Here is a 17,311-nt window from a genome sequence, read left to right as displayed (position 1 = left end):
CCTTGACTGGTTTGTTTTGTTTGTTGTCTCTGCCTCCCACCTTCTTCTATTTTTTAAAAACAAAATATTCATTTTTCTTTTTCATTCCTTACATACATCTTAAATTCTTAACATTTTCTATATAATCCTCCCTCCCTCCCCTCCAGGGCTCCCCCCAACTTCCGCTTCTCGTTTGTTTCACCCACTTTGCTATCTCCTAACAGAAAAAAATATTAATAACATAACATCCAGCCTAAAAACAAAAAATAGAAGTAAATACACCATAATATTTCACCATCATCTAAACATTTTCTAATACTAATAATGTAAATGTTTATTTAAATCCTGCCATCAAGTCTGTTGACTTTCTTTGTTTCTGCAAACATGGTTCCCATTCATTTTCACTGTTGTCTCTTTCTCTTAATCTGTCTGTCATTTTTGCCAAGTCTGCACAGTTCATCATCTTCTCTTGCCATTCTTCTTTTGCTGGTACTTCTCCAGCCTTCCAATTTTGTGCAATCAACATTTTTGCTGATGTGGCGGCATTCGGCTTCCCGGCTTCTTTCCAAGCTCAGGCTTCTCCTCTGTGAAGTGGCTCCGGATGAGAGAAGGCAGGGACTGGCTGCCAAAGTCACGCCCAGGGAGCTCCATGGCCAAAGGGCCCGGACTGGAGCCTTGCTCTCTCCCAGGTCCCAGGCTGACACTCCGGAGCACAATATCACACCCCCTTGCATGTTCACCCTTCCAGTGAGAGCGTTCTGGGCAGCTGTTTTCGCACAACTTCCGAGGGGCCTCTCTGTGCCTTTTTGCTCCCTTGGGGAAAACATGTGATATCACAGGGGAAACCTGTAATAAAAGAACCCACTGCTGCCTTCCCCAGCGCTTCTAAAATTGGATAGCTTTAGCCTACTTGGGAATCAAAAGTTTTGTCTGTCTTTTGCAGGAAATGCATACTGTTTTGTGCATTTTGCAATCCCTCGGGAGCCAAGTGCCAAAGGGAAGACTTGGGCCAATTTTGTAGAAACTTAAGAGTTGGGACACCCAGGGTCATCTAGTCCAACCCCCTGAAATGCAGGACTCTCAAGCAAAGCATCCCTGACAGATGGCCATCCAACCTCTGTCTAAAAAGCTCCAGTGGAGGAGAGTCCGCCATTTTCAGAGGGAGACTGTTCCACCAGCAGAAAGATCTTCCTGCTGTTTAGTCGGAATCTCCTTTCTTGTGATTTTAATCCAGCGGTTCTCCACCTGTGGGTCCCCAGATGTTGTTGGACTACAACTCCCATCATCCCTGAATTCTGGCCTTGCTAGCTAGGGATGATGGGAGTTGTAGTCCAACAACATCTGGGGACCCACAGGTGGAGAACCGCTGATCCATTGGTTCAGGCTCCTGCTGTCTGGAGTGGCAGAAAGCAGGATTGCTCCATCTTCCAGGCGACAGCCCTTCAGACGGGGGTGCAAACTTGAATATTTTATTGGGGGGGGGGGCCGAAGGGACCCTGGCCCCTAGGACTTGGCTCCTATGCCTTCAGATATTTGAAGAGGGCTATGGAGAGAATTGCAGCTCTTCCAGGAGATCAATGGAGAAGAGAACCTGTTCTTGGACTTCCGTCCCGGCAGCACCAGCCGTGTCCAGGGGTTGTAGTCCAGCCCCATCTGGAGGGTGACCCCTGGAACAGACCCTGCCCCTCCCATCAAATACTCAGGTGTGTTGGAAAACCTGCCCCCCTACCCTGGCCCAGTGCCATAAAAATATAGAGACAGGCGAGCCCATCTTACTGGATGAAGGCAGTTGAGATCTGGACCACGTGCAGCTAAATTCTTTTTCAGGTGTTAGGAGAGACAGTCCTATTCCCAGGGTGTTTTCTGACTCAATTCAGGAGAGAATGCTACCGAGAGCAGCTCAGCTACTGTCTGAAGAAGTGGCGATTATTGTTATTATTTTCAAAGCCCCCCCCCCCATGTCTTGAAAAGTAAGCCCACCCTCACCCAAACATTCTGAGATACTTTCTAACCCAAGGAAAATTGATTAAGTCTTTAGGGCGGCATTGTTGCCTGACCTCCCCAAATGCTGAAACGAGCCTGGTCTGAACATTTCAGCTCTGCCCTGCGTTTCATATGAGTAGACCGCAGTGTTTTTTTCTTCTCTGCTGCAACGCAAAACTGAAAACTGAAAAGGCTTTCACCCTGCAAAGAGTTGCTGATGTTTTCAATTGCCCTTTTCAAAACCTTTTCCAACTCTACAGTATCCCTTTGGGAGTGAGGCGACCAGAACTGTCATTCCAAATTGGGGTTGCGCCATAGATTTTGTGTAATGGGCATTATGGGTAATGGCATTTTTGATTTTTCTTTTGAGGGGGGGGAGATCCATGATCATCATCCAGCTACAGAGTTAGGTTTGTGCATAAGTGGCGCTCCTCAGCCCCCAAGGGAGTCTCTAGGGAAGGAGGTGCTTTTCAGGATGTGGGGCATAAACCACTCGCTGTTTCAAAGGGTAATCTGAGCACCTTGAATTGGGACCCCGAAACAAACTGGCTGTTGCGTCACTTACACCACCAACCCCACCGAATAATCTGTACTTTGGAACAGCAGAAGTTTCCGCTTCCAGGGCAGCCCCACACAGAGCCCATGGCAGCGGTCCAGCCGGCAGCTGAGCAGGGCAGGGACTTAATGGGGCCAATCACCTGTGTCCAAAAGCGGCTGAGGCTGGAAAGGGGCCCCTCCCGGACCCCCAGAGATCATCCCTCAGGTGCATCTCCATCATCCCTCCCCACTGCACCATGGGGAGCCCCCCTCCCCGCCTGAGTGGGGGCCAATTCCCTGCCAGAGGGAGGCAAGAGGGCGGCGTTGCTCGGGAGGGGGGCTCCCATCCGCCCCCAGGAAATCGGGGGCGGGGGCTGCATCAGCCCCCTTGGAAGGAGCCTCTCCCGGGCGCCCCAGGCAGGCAGGCCAGGGGACCTGGGGGTGGAGAGTTGCTCTCGCCGCTCCCCCCGCCCTCTCCAGACCCCTCCCCCCGCCCTCGCCGGCGCGGGGGCTGCCGGGACTTGTAGTCTTCTCCCCGCCCACAACAAAGGCAGGCAGAGCCCGAGGGGCACCAGCCGGAGTGCCGGGCGCGCGCGGAGGGGCCCAGGCAGAGCCAGCCGCTCCCCGTCCTCCTCTCGCGGGCCCGGCTCCCCCCGCGCCCCCTTGGCCGGGGAGGCCCCCCCCCACGCCTTCTCCTCTGCAGGCCAGGTAAGCCGCCGCCAGCGATGCTTCTCTCCCCCCCCCCTTTTGCAATAAAAGCCCCTTGCGAAACTCAGCAGGGGGCATGCAAGCCGCGCGCCCCCTCTCCGGGCCAGGGGGGCGCAGGAGCGCGGCTGCCCTTCGAGGGGGCGGCCCGGCTGCCCTGCTCTGCAAGAGGGGCGCCCGTGGGATTGCGCCCCCCCTCCGATCCTGCAGGATCGGGCCCAAGGGGGCGCAGCCTCTTCTGTCTCCGCCGCCCGCCCCGTCGGGCGATGCGCGCCTTTACCGCTCCAGGAGGTCCCCCCCCCCCTCAAAAAAAAACCCTTCTGGGTTCAGGGCTGGTCTGACTCAGCTCGGCCCCGATTCTGAGGACCAGATTTCCTGCCTATATAGCACACTGGAGGGGGGGGGTGTGATTTGGCACCTGAGGACGAGAGGGCTGCTGGGCATGTGCAGAGTGCCACTGGCGCACTCCTGGCAAGCCTCCGCCAGCTTGGACTGGATTTAGCCGTCCAGGGGGTCCTTTCCCTTTCCCTTTTTATGTGTGGGGTGCAGCACGGGTGACTTGGGGGGTGAAATTGCCACGGACACAGCCTTGCTTGGGTGGGAAATTCAATTTGCAGAAATGGAAAGGGATGGACCTAAACGGAGTAAGACTAGCAGAGGGCCTAAATAGACATGCCCTCAACGGAGTAAGACTAGGGCAGGAGGTCAAAATGCCAGTGGGCAGACACCTGCCTATTATGGGAAGCCCAGAAACAGGTCCCAAGGAAAACAGTATTTTCCTATTGTACCCTGTCAGCTGGTTATTCAGAGGTCGACTGCCCCTGGGCATGGAGGTTCTGCCACCACAGGAGAACTTGCATATGGAGAGCCTTGAAGCTGGATCAGGCCAAAGGGGGACCCGTAGAGCCCAGCCTCCTGTTCTCACAGTGCTCAGCTGGATGCAGGATCCGAATACAAATTCAAATCTCAGCTCCTGTGGTTATCCAGCATTCATAACCACTGCCAGCTGAAGTTTGGTGAGGTCAGGCCCACTTGCCAGGATGCTCCTGGGCGCCCCACACCTCTCCAGAGTTCCCCCGTTGGTTGTGGGGCCGCAGCACGCTCCCGTGGGAGGTCAGAGGCCTGGATGGGCAGCGTCTGGGGAAAAGGGTCTCTGCATAGCAGCAGGCGGGTTGGGAAAGGGAGGCGAGGGCCGGACTGTTCTCGAAAGTGCGGAGGCTGCCTGGAGGCAGGGAATAAGTGGAGGTGGAGGTGGAGCGAGAGAGATCTTGTGGGGAGATGGCTCTCAGTTGTGGCTTGAAGGACTGACATGGAGGAGTCTCTTGCTAGCGCATGGCTCTGCGAGGCAGCAGGGCTTCTGAATGCCAAGAATATTCTTGTGCTCGGATCCTGCTAGCAGGTTTCTCATTTGGAGGACTCCCTGGTCCTGAATGGGGCAACTGTGCCCCTGAAGGACCAGGTGCGCAGCCTGGGAGTCATTTTGGAGTCACAGCTGTCCATGGAGGCGCAGGTCAATTCTGTGTCCAGGGCAGCTGTTTATCAGCTCCATCTGGTGCGCAGGATGAGACCCTATTTGCTCGTGGACTGTCTCGCCAAAGTGGTGCATTCTCTAGTTATCTCCCGCTTGGACTACAGCAACGCGCTCTACGTGGGGCTACCTTTGAAGGTGACCCGGAAACTACAACTAATCCAGAATGTGGCAGCTAGACTGGTGACTGGGAGCAGCCGCCAAGACCATATAACACTAGTCTTGAAAGACCTACACTGACTCCCAGTACATTTCCGAGCACAATTCTAAGTATTGGTGGTGAACTTTAAAGCCCTAAATGGCCTTGGTCCAGTATACCTGATGGAGCATCTCCACTTCCAGCCTGGACACTGAGGTCCAGCTCCAAGGGCCTTCTGGCGGTTCCCTCCCTGTGAGAAGCGAGGTTACAGGGAACCAGGCAGAGGGCCTTCTCGGTAGTGGCGCCCGCCCTGTGGAACGACCTCCCATCAGATGTCAAGGAAATAAAGAACTATCTGACTTTTAGAAGACATCTGAAGGCAGCCCGGTTTAGGGAAGTTTTTAATGTGTGACATTTTAATGTATTTTTAATCTCTGTTGGAAGCCGCTCAGAGTGGCTGGGGAAACTCAGCCAGATGGGCGGGGTACAAATAATATATTATTGTTGTTGTTGTTATTTGGGCATCTGGTTAGCCACTGAGAGAACAGGATGCTGGGTTCACTGGGCCTGATTCAGCAGATGCTTGTCTTATGATTTCGAAAACTTAGCACAAAGGATTGCGATTGTTTCACAAATGAAGCAGTTACAATAACAATAATACAAAAGCTACTTTTCTCTAATTCTCCTCTTCCTTATAATGTGGCTGGCCAAACTTAGTCCTAAAGAGTTGAGAGGGACCCAAGGCTCACCTAGTCCAACGTTTTTATTTTGTAGTTTTGTGACATGAACTGCCCTCAGATCTTCAGATGAAGGGCAGTGTACAAATCAAACAAATAAATTTGCTTCCCCGTTTCCCAAATTGCAGGCAATAGCAGGCCTGATGTATAATTCCTTCCTCCTTCTGTTTCTCCTCATTGCAGGGATGGAGCTCTGCGCATGTTCAGTGAAGCCACAGCAGGCAAAGCGGTGATGGCAGCAACAAGGGCCCCAGTGATGTGGTCAGAGAGTGCTGGGCAGGCATCCCCACATCGTGTGGGGCTTAGCGTTGTGGTGCGTTGACGCTGTGCGCAAGGCAAGTTGGCTCCTTGAGGCTGCGAGTTCCATGTCTCTCGTTCCCCTTCGGTGAGTCCTGGGCGCTGTGGAATCACAGAACTGCATGGCTGGAAGCGACCCCAGGGGTCCTCTATGGGATGTGGATAGGGAGGCTAAGAGAGGGTATATTTGTTAGATATTATCCTTCCTTCCTCTCGATTGTGAGTTTAGCAGAGTGCACCCCTGTGCAGCTTAAAAAGGAAAGATTGGCTAGGTTAGTTTTAGCCTTTTCGTTTAAGTAATCCAGGATGCTTTAAGGCAGAAAATCGCAGTCGGTCCATCATTTGAAAAATAAGACTTCAGAGCTGTCTGGCCCCAAAAGAGTAACCAGGCATTTTGTTTTGGTGACTGCAGCCTTGGTTTAAGGTGCCATTTGGTTGTTGTTTAGTCGTTCAGTCGTGTCCGCCTCTTCGTGACCCCCTGGACCAGAGCACGCCAGGCCCTCCTGTCTTACACTGCCTCCCGCAGTTGGGTCATTTGGCCATTTGGTACCTAGTTTCTGATACTGATTTACTCACTCGGAATACAGAACCAGATACAGCAGCTATGTTCATGCAGGCTTAAAATGGTAATTCAGTCACAAAGACTTACTTTAGTCTAGCTTAAAATTGTCTCTGAGCATTGGAACTCAGACATGCAGACCTCCTTCATATTTCCAGCAGAGTTTTCTCTAGCAAACCTGCAGGAAAACTCTGCTAGCGTCAGCTCCTATCACATGCCTATCTGGCGAACATAGAAATATCATTTCCCAAAAGCCTTTCGCTATTTTACACGTCCACCACATATGGAAGAATGGCCCCTCTATCTGCTTGCATTTCCAGCATTTTCTACATCTTGGCTAGTTTATTTGGTGTTAAATGCCACCTGTACATCATTTTGAAACAATTTCCTCTGAGTGTATAAAAAGCAGTAAACTTCATATCCTTTCCCCATAACTTCTCCCCAGAAGCCCTATCCAAATTATGACCTGAGTCTTTAGGCCAGTGTATCGTGGTTGATTTAACCATTTCATCTTTAGCACCCCGTTCTAGTAACATGTACATTGTATAAATCAATTTTTCGCTACTCTCAAGCAGCCCCATCTTCTGAAATGTACTGTCATGTTGTTATTTATTGTTTGGAATCTGGGGTTTATTGGAATGACAGGTAGCATAGAAATATAATAAATCAAATCAAATTCCCTCCCTTCCTATTGGGCAGGTGGTGTTGATGCAAAGCCCCCAATAGCCGTTGGAGCAGACTGAGAGGGGAGGCCACCCCCCCCCCCCCAGGAGAGGAGATGGAGGACAAGAGTCTGGAGCCCCCCAGCCCAGGTCAGTAATGGGGAGACTTCCCTCCTGAGCCCTCCGTGAGTCGGTGGCAGAGATGCAGAACGGAGCCTAAACACACTCCCTGTTCGGTCTGATTTGTTTAGCTGGATGTTGGTGCCCTCCTAGGGGGATCCAAGATTATATTTGATTGACTTGTAGGTCGCTTTTCCACCATGAGCTTTTGCCCAAGGCGGCTTATGGCAAACAGCCCCAACCTCCAAATGCAGAGCAATGGAAATTGAAATACAGTGGTACCTCCGGTTACAGACGCGTCAGGTTACATACACTTCAGGTTACAGACTCCACTAACCCAGAAATATTACCTCGGGTTAATAACTTTGCTTCAGGATAGAACAGAAATCGTGCTCCGACGGCGCGGCAGCAGCAGGAGGCCCCATTAGCTAAAGTGGTGCTTCAGGTTAAGAAGAGTTTCAGGTTAAGAATGGACCTCCAGAACAAATTAAGTACTTAACCCGAGGTACCACTGTATGCAAAATGCGGAATGTTTCGGCATATCCAAAAATGAGCAAAAAAACCCCCCCAAACCCCAGCAATTTGGCCAACGCAGAATAAATTCAGTATTGCAGAAAATAAATATGGACTTGGAATCATAGAAGGGACTCCAAGGGTCATCTAGTCCAACCCCTTGCAGTTCAGGAATCTCAGCTAAAGCATCCAAGATGGACGGCCATTCAAACTCTCTTGAAAAACCTTCAAGGGAGGAGAGTTCACCACTTCCCAAGGGAGACAGTTCCACTGTCAAACATTTCTTAACTGTCAGAAAGTTCTTTCTGATGTTTCGTCAGAATCTCCTTTCTTGTAACTTGAAGCCACGGGTTCGAGTCCTACCCTCCAGGAGAAAACAAACTTCCGTGTGACAGCCCCTGAGATGTTTGAAGATAGCAACACATCTGCTCTCAGTCTCCCCTTTTCCAGGCTGAACAGCCCCAGCTCCTTCAGTACATGAATACATGGGAAACAAGAATTAACCGACACTAAAGGTTCTAGCACAATGCAGCTCAGAGAGGGTGGGGGTGGCCCAGAGCTGGCTCCCATATCCTAGAGGAGGCTGAGAGCAGCAAAATGATTGGAGAGGGAAATGATTAACTGTTTATTTGGGGACAGGGCTCCTCACATCTCTGAAAAGGTGAGGGTTGTTTTGCCTTTAGAACGACAACTTAGGGATAAGTTAAATTCTTCCGGCGAAGAAACTCCCCCCCACCGCAACAGAAGGCCTGGTTTCAATAACTGTGGAATGCATTTTATTTTGTCTTGTGTATCTTGGGGGGTTTCTTGGTAACGGTTTCGGCTGCACAAATAAATTAATATTCACGGCCCAAAAATGGAAATGACAAGAAGTACCTGCTATTGCAGAGTGGCAGGCAAAGATGATGGACTTAGCAGAGTTGGCCAAACTGACCTGCAGGATCTGAGAGCAGGACGATCAGAAATTCCAAAGAGGCTGGAGTAAATTTATTGTATATTTGAGTGACAATTGCAAAAATTTGAAGACACTAGCAGAAGTGAAATAAATCCTGCAATGAGGACATATAGTAAAGATTTAAATTGCGTGATTGGATTTGATATGGGATGGAAGGAAGTTGTAAGCTCGGCAGAGCAAAAAATTTTTTTTGTGTATGTTTGTGTTTGTTATTGTTATTGTTAATGTTGGAAATGTTATTTAAAGGAAAATTATATATATATATATATATATATATATATATATATATATATATATATATTAAATTAATATTCACAATATAATATTCTTCCTCCTTGCAGCTGCCGGCTGGGCTGCTCCCTCGGGACGCAAAGTGGTGGTGAAGGTGGAGCCTGAGGAGGAGCTGTGCATCGGGTGCCCCCAGGACCCGGCGGAGGCAGAGAGGGAGCCGCTTCCTGACTCCCCGACAGGTGAGAGGGGCTGGTGTTCCTCCCTGGGGAGCAGGTGGAGGGGTGCGTGACGCAGCCCCCCAGGACACCCAGCGCAAAGTGAGGGGCCCCCTGGAGTTGGCTATGGGTGGCACCCGGTGCCCGCTGGCCCCCTTGCGCTCCTAAGGGAAGGTTTTGGCTGGCAGGAGGCACCGGGCACCACACGGTTTTGCAGGCATGAATCAGGCAGTCCGCTCCTTGTGCCAGAGCTGGCTGGGGGTTTCTTTCGTAATCCTGATTATTTCTTAAAATCTGTATCCTGCTTGATTGTAAAACAAGAAGCCTCTAACCAGCAGTTCTTAACCTGTGGGTCCCCAGATGTTGTTGGACTACAAATCCCATCATCCCTGAGCTCTGGCCTTGCTAGCTAGGGGTGATAAGAGTTGTAGTTCAACAACATCTGGGGACCCACAAGATGCAAAAGGATGTGTGGTTTGTAGAAAGACACAGCAAGATGCTCAAGGAAAAACTGCAATTATAGTCTGAGACATACTGAAAAGTATGTTAAAGTTCACTTTTCCCTCTTTCCTGGACTGTCAGGTCCGCCTCAAGGCATTGAGCACATGTGTTGGGGGCATCTTTGGGCCCCCCGTTTTCTCTCAAGACAGGCAGATGCCAAAAGCAGCAACACCACTGGCTTCAAACCGATCTTGAACGCAGTGTTTTTAAATTGCTGTAACCTGCCTTGTGGAAAATCCGTTCGTTTCCCTGGATTTGCTGAAAGCCAGGAAACAAAAATGGCCCCGTGTCCCTTTCCTGAGGGGAATGCTTTGTCGTGTCACCTAATGCCTGTTCCACATTCTTTACAAACTTGTTCTTTCCGTGCGGCAGCACCTATGCCCTTTGCAACTCCCTGCCTAGTGACACCAGGCAGGCGTTTTCACCATTCTCTTTTTGGCACCTCCCGAAAGCGTTCTTGTTTAGAGAAGCAGATGTTTAGAAAGCCGCTGTGAGTTTTAACCTGTTCTTAGTCTGCCGTTTTAACTTTTTGAAAGTTTTAAATTACTGATAATTCTTCTTCGCGGTAATGTTATTGCTCTGTCTTTTTTTGCAAACCGCTTTGGAGGGTCTTTTTTACAGTTAATGGATCTGGAAAACGCAGGAGGGGAGATGGTTGGTTTTGTGTGTGTATTCCCAGCAGGGCATCTGGTTGGATCCAGGACTAGACGGGCCTCAACCAGCAAACTCTTCTCTTTGCCTTAAGAGGTGTATATGCTTTATGAAATGAGGAGACGCCGCTCCACACCTGATTCCCTTCTGCCTATGGATTTGCAGGCGTCTTTCTGGGTGCAAGCCCCCTTTGTTCAGAAGTGTGTGTCAGAGGCAGAGGTCTGTGCTCCCCAAGAGGGCACCCGGCTAGAGCAGTACTGTATTTTTCACTCCATAGGACACACTTTTTTCTTCCTAAAAAGTAAGGGGAAATGTCTGTGTGTCTTATGGAGCGAATGTGTGGTCCCTGGAGCCAAATTGCCCAGGGACAAAAAGCAGATCATGCTTTTTTTTGGAAAGAGGGAAGTCGGTGTTGAACAAAGCTGGGGAGAGAGATAAGGGACGCTAGAGATAAAGGAGGCTGCCTGGGAGTAGGGGGCTAAAGACAGCAAACTTGCAAGGGGGGGAAACAGGAAGACTAAAGCAATGAGGAGAGAAATTAGAAGAAAAGGCAGAGCAAAAAACTGCTCCAGCTAAGGAAAAGACATTAAGGCAAACAAAAGGGAAGGGAGTGTTGAAAGGAAACAGCTGATCAGTGGGATCAGAAGAGAGATAAGAGACGCTAGCGGAGGCTGCCTGCGAGGGGGGAGGTAAAAGCTCATGGATCCTCAGGATTTTTACATTGGGTCACCCCAAATTCACCATCAGATCACATAGCATGTCCATGGCTACAGCCTGCAACAAAAAAACCACGCACCCACTGTTGCCTGGGGCTGCAATGGTGAAAAAACATGGTTAGAAAGCATGGATCAACATGGATCCTCAGAATCTTTGCATTGGGTCACCCCAAATTCACCATCAGATCACATAGCATGTCCATGGCTACAGCCTACACCAAAAAAATCACGCACCCACTGTTGCTTGGGGCTGCAATGGTGCAAAAACGTGGTTACAAAGAATGGATCCACATGGATCCTCAGGATCTTTGCATTGGGTCACCCCAAATTCACCATCAGATCACATAGCATGTCCATGGCTACAGCCGGCACCACGAAAATGACGCACCCACTGTTGCCTGGGGCTGCAATGGTGCAAAAACGTGGTTACAAAGCACAGATCCACCTGGATTCTCAGGATTTTTGCATTGGGCTACCACAAACTCACCGTCAAATCACATGTCTGTGGCCACAGCGTGAACCACAAAAATCATACATCCACTGTTTCGTTCAGAATATTTTTTTTCTTGTTTTCCTCCTCTAAAAACTAGGTGCGTCTTATGGAGCAAAAAATACGGTAAACGAGACTCCTGGATTTTCTCTCCTCTTTCAGGGATCAAGCCAGAGGTGGCCATTAAGGTGGAGCCAGAGGACGACTCGTATGCAGAAGACCCTTGGGACTACAGCGGTGGGGAATCCGGCGATGACACGGACTCCTGTGAGTCCAGGGAGCCTGTGCTGCTTTTGGCGTGAGGGGCGAGGCGTCAGTGTGGGAGGGTGGGCTATAATAAGCCTCTTTGGGGCAGCTGGGTCTCTGCCCCACAGCCCGTTTGTGGCTGTGAGGAAGGCTGTCAAGGGGCATGGCCAAGCCTCGCAGGCTGGCCGATTTGGGGGTGCTTCTGTCCAAGCAGAGGGGCTCCCGGATGCTGCAGCCCCTTGCCTCACAGAACCAAAGGGTTGGAGAGTTGGAAGGGGACCCTGAGGGTCATCTAGTCCAACCCCCTGCAGTGCAGGAAAGGCAGCTGAAGAATCCCTGACAAATCCTCTCTCCCTCTCTCCCTCCATACAGCCGACATCCGACCTGATGTTATTGTGAAGATGGAGGCAGAGGAGGAGGAGGAGGAGGAGGAGGAAGAAGACGACTTTGGGTGCCCCCCAGGAGAGATGGGAACAGGAGCATCCCGTGGCAGCCTTCTCATGGGTGAGTTCTGCGACTCTCCCACCTTGGCTGAAGGAGAAGTGCAGGAGCGTTGCGGGGGGGGCGTGCGTGTCTATTAGGTCTTCTTTGTTATCGTTTTTATTACATGTATAATAATAATAATAAAATTTTTATTTATACCCAGCCCTTCCCGGTTCAAAAACCGGGCTCAGGGCGGCTAACAACAAATTTAAAACACTTAATTATAAAAGCAGCATAAAATACAGTATAAAAGCATGAAGAACAATAAAATTCAAAATTCAGAAATCAATTTAGGGGAAATAAGCATTAGATAATCCCCAGGGCTAGTTGGCTGAATTGGTCCTACTTGGGCCAGCGAGGAGGCCAGGGGAGGATTAGCTGTGGGGTCTCAGAGCGGGTTATCTTCATGAAAGAGGAGGGGGAGGGAAGAGAAGGGAAATAAAAGATCAGGCTGAATTCAAATTAAAGGCCAGGCGGAATAGCTCTGTTTTACAGGCCCGACAGAAGGAAGTTAAATCCTGAAGGGCCCTAGTGTTTTTATATTGTGATTTTACGTTGTAATTGTCCTGAGACCTGCAGGTATAGGGCGGTATACACATTTAACAAATAATAATCCAGTGGGAGTGAGTTCCACAGTTGAACAATGTACTGCATGACAAAGGACTTTATTTTTCCTGTCCCAAATCTCCCGACATTCATTGCCATTTCCACAAGTTCTGGTGTTAGGAGAGAGGGGGGGAAAACTTTCCTCCAGCCTCTTTTCTGCAGGCCAGAAAATAATTTTATAAGCTTCTATCATGTTGCTTCTCGCTTGCTTTTCCCCTAAACTAAAAACTCCCCAACGCTGCAGTGTTTCCTCATCCAGGAGTCTCTCCACCCCCGGATCGTTTTGCCTGCTCTTTTCTGAACCTCAGCTTAGCCGCTTTAGCTGCCTGCCTCGCCATATTCCCAAATGTGCAGTCTGTGCATGCTCAGAGGCTCACTGATACTACCTCACAAACAGACAGGCAGACCAAATGGCTGCACCTCGATGCTCTGTTGGAGAGCCATTTCATAGAATCAAAGAATTGTGCAGTTGGAAGAGACCCCCAAAGGTCATGCAGTCTAACCCCCTACAATGCTGGAATTTCCCATGATGCACCCTGCATTAAACACATGCCCTTTTTTTCAAGCCATAAAACACCTGGATAAATGTCGGTAGAGCATGAGGCTCTTAATCTCAGGGTCGTGGGTCCGAGCCCCATGTTGGGCAGAAAAATTCCTGCTTTGCAGGGGGTTGGACTAGATGATCTTCATGGTCCCTTCCGACTATACATCTCTGTGTCACAGACTTAGCTGTGCTGCTTCTGCAGAAGCATTCTGGCTCCTGCCAAATGCCCGGCTCTTGTCTTCTTCTTTTTATGTATAATTTTTATTAAATTTTCTGTTTTACAATTTAGAATACTCGTTTAAACATCCTTAAAATATAACTGAGTTTCCTGCTTCTCTTTCCATGGTTCATTTTCCATATCTTAGTTTACAAAAGCTAAACCATTCAGTATTCCATCATTGCATCTATCAAAACTTATTTACACTGTTGAATTTATCTTAATGCCACCAGTGTTTTCAAGTGTACACAATTCCCCCCCCCTATATATTCAATGAACGTTTTATAATCTTCTCTAAACGTATGTTCTTCTTGTTATCGTATTCTTTATGTTAAATCTGCAGGCTGCGCATATTCTGTCAACTTAAGTTGCCATTCTTCTTTAGTTGGGACTTCACACGTTTTCCATTTTTGGGCCAACAAAACATGGGCCGCAGTAGTGGCATACAGAAATAACCTTTTTTTGACACATGGGAATTTCTGTCTGAATTATCCCCAATGAAAAGGACTCTGCTTTTTTTGGGAAAGTCCTTTTAAACATTTTATCGCTTAAAATCCCTCATAGAGGATAAGGATCCAGAGATCATGCTTTGTTGTTGTTTAGTCGTTTAGCTGTGTCCGACTCTTCCTGACCCCCTGGACCAGAGCACGCCAGGCCCTCCTGTCTCCCACTGCCTCCCGCAGTTTGGTCAAACTCATGCTGGTAGCTTCGAGAACACTGTCCCACCATCTCATCCTCTGTCGTCCCCTTCTCCTTGTGCCCTCCATCATTCCCAACATCAGGGTCTTTTCCAGGGAGTCTTCTCTTCTCATGAGGTGGCCAAAGTCTTGGAGCCTCAGCTTCAGGATCTGCCCTTCCAGTGAGCACTCAGGGCTGAGATCACGCTGGGGGTGGGGGGTGGGGCAAATTTTGTGCGGCTGCCATAAAACTCAGGGAACCGGCTGTGCTACTACAAAGACTAAGGCCTCAGATGCAAACTCTAGATAATATTTTAGAGACTAAGACCTAAACCACATTTCTAATGGCTGTCGTATTCATATTGTTTATTATTATATTTGATTGTTAATTCAAACTTAATTCTATTGTGTTTTAATGTTCGCTTAGTACAGTATGTGAAGCTGGTCTGGGACCGTAAGAAATTTCATTTCATTTCAAATCTCTTGTCTTATCTTCTGATGCCTTGCCCTTTCCCTTCCTCACCACCAGATGGCGACATCCAGCCGAGTCGGAGGAGAGCGGAAGCAGCTGCCGCCTCCTCCCAGAGTGTCCGCAGCGGCAAGGGTAGTGGCAGCCAGTGGGCGAAGCAGGCTGGCCCGGAGCAGAAGAAACCGCCTGCCCCTGGAGGCTCCGGCAGCCCTCGGGAGAAGCCTCGTCCTCGGACCCCACCGGACCCTGCTGGCACCCCCGAGGGAGCACGGCGCCCCAAGAGCCACGCAGCCTGTGACCGCCCCTTCGCCTGCAGCATGTGCGGCAAGCGGTTCCAGCACCGGGGCAACCTGGTGACGCACTTGCGGGTGCACACGGGGGAGAAGCCCTTCCCGTGCTCCGAGTGCGGGAAGAGCTTCAGCCAGAAGGGGGACCTGATGCGCCACCTGCGCATTCACACGGGTGAGAAGCCCTTCGAGTGCACCGTGTGCGGCAAGAGCTTCTGCTCCAAGCAGACCTTTGTGCTGCACCAGCGCATCCACACGGGCGAGAAGCCCTACTCGTGCGCCGACTGCGGCAAGGCCTTCAACCGCAAGGCCAACTTCGTCACGCACCAGAAGATCCACCGCGGCGAGCGGCCCTTCGTCTGCGGCGAGTGTGGGAAGGGCTTCTGCGCCAAGAAGACCTTCATCCTCCACCAGAAGATCCACGTGGGGGACCGGCCCTTCGGCTGCGCCGAGTGCGGCAAGAGCTTCAGCCGCAACGGGGACCTGACCCGCCACCAGCGCATCCACACGGGCGAGCGGCCCTTTGCGTGCGGCGAGTGCGGGAAGTGCTTCAGCCACAACGGGGAGCTGATCAAGCACCAGCGCATCCACACGGGCGAGAAGCCCTTTGAGTGCACGGCCTGCGGCAAGAGCTTCAACCGCAAGAGCACTCTCATCACCCACCAGCGCATCCACACGGGCGAGCGGCCCTTCGTCTGCGGCGAGTGCGGCAAGACCTTCAACCTCAAGACCACCCTCATGAAGCACCGGCGCATCCACACCGGCGAGAGGCCCTTCACCTGCCTCGAGTGCGGAAAGAGCTTCAAGTACAAGGGCAACCTGAGGACGCACCACCTCACCCACACCGTCGAGCGCGTCTACCCCTGCACCGAGTGCGGCGCCGTCTTCGGGCAGCGCAAGGAGCTCAAGGCGCACCAGGCGGCGCACGCCGAGAGCCGGCTTCTGCCGTGCTACGGAGACAACGGGGGGAACCTGAACCCCTTCCTGCAGGTTCACCCTCTGCTGCTCTCCTGCTCGCCCATGGAGACCCTGGCGAAATTCAAACAGGAGGCTGGCTTCACAGACCCTTAGCGGGACTCGGGAGGAGGCAGAGAAGGGGCTGTTTTAATTTATCGGTTAAGCGGGCAACCGGAAGACCTCCTGGCCCCAGAGATCTCGTGGGGGTTGGCGCCCAGAGATGGGCAGACGGGCATGGATGAACGGAACAGAGGAAACTTTCCTCTTTTGTGGGGCGCCCGGGCCGTGGGTCTGCAAATGTTGGCTGTGGGCTACGACTTCAGGACAAAGCTATAACTGCCCCAGCGGACTGACACCTGTCTGTTAACGTCTTCCTCGCTGTAGCAAACAGGAGCGATTGCAGCTTGGTTGGTTCCCAAACTCTTGGAGAGTTCGGGAGCAGCGATGCACTTGCCCCATGGGGGGCGCGGTGGGCGGGGTAGGGGAGCTTTTGCTTTGGCCGGGGGTTTTATCGGGGGGGGGGAGAGGAGGGTGTGTGTGAATCGGGACGATAAATTGATAGGCTCGTTTGAAATCCAGATTAGTTTTCAATTATAGGAGATGCCGGCGATGCCGGCATGATCAAATTCATTGATGTTTCTTAATAGTTCGAAATGCTAGGCTTGAGGCACTTCAAGGAAATGTTCGTTTGAAGATTAAAGTGGTGGTTGAAGGACAAGCAGTAGAATGAGTGAAAAAGTAGCAAAAACTCCCCTCTTCCCCGCTCCCCTGGTACAGTTTTTGAGATAGCTGAAAGCAAATAAACCAACAATGATGAAATCGGAAGTGGCTGAATGTGACTGCTTGGGAAATCACCTCTGTTTGGACCCTGCGGGGGGTGGGCAAGAGAGTCTTGATTCAGGGGCGCTCTAGGGGCTCTAAAATTTAGAAACTGAGTTACAGAGTTGGAAGGGGCACCCCAGGGTCATCTAGTCCAACCCCATGCAATGCAGGAATCCCGGTTCAAGAATCGCTGGGGGGGGGGGTCACCCAGGGAAGGAGAGTCCAGCACTTTCCAGTGTCGAAAAGCTCTTGCTGCCAGAAAGCTTTCCCCAGTGTTTAGCTGGAATCTCCTTTATTGCCAGTTTATTCCATTGTTGGTCCTGCAATCCCAGTGGGGCACTCCGGCCGAGGAATGGGGCTGCCCAGCTGCCTGATATTTCCTTTTGAGCCCAAGCTGGTCAGTGAAGGGCAGATCTCTTATCTGCTAGTAACAGTTTTAATTTCAGGTTGCACAGGCAACGGCAATGGGGTTTGCAGCTCCTGGT

The 17,311-nt window shown here is 50.8% G+C and overlaps 1 protein-coding gene across 1 annotated transcript; it reads left to right on the top strand.

Annotated features, from left to right (window-relative positions):
• The first annotated feature begins 3,024 nt into the window (after positions 1-3,024).
• LOC310660930 (uncharacterized protein) lies at positions 3,025-16,823 on the top strand. The gene is made up of 7 exons (XM_083406514.1): positions 3,025-3,207; positions 5,792-5,993; positions 7,164-7,276; positions 9,056-9,184; positions 11,681-11,785; positions 12,137-12,268; positions 14,821-16,823. The coding sequence occupies exons 3-7, from the start codon at positions 7,243-7,245 to the stop codon at positions 16,116-16,118; spliced, it is 1,698 nt and encodes a 565-aa protein (XP_083262640.1). The 5' UTR covers positions 3,025-3,207; positions 5,792-5,993; positions 7,164-7,242; the 3' UTR covers positions 16,119-16,823.
• Positions 16,824-17,311: the final 488 nt, after the last annotated feature.

The sequence above is a fragment of the Podarcis tiliguerta genome, assembly GCF_965153285.1.
Source record: "Podarcis tiliguerta genome assembly, chromosome: 12".
Lineage (NCBI taxonomy): Eukaryota > Metazoa > Chordata > Lepidosauria > Squamata > Lacertidae > Podarcis > Podarcis tiliguerta.
Note: the sequence above shows the minus strand (reverse complement) of the source record. Positions and strands in the feature narration are given on the sequence as shown.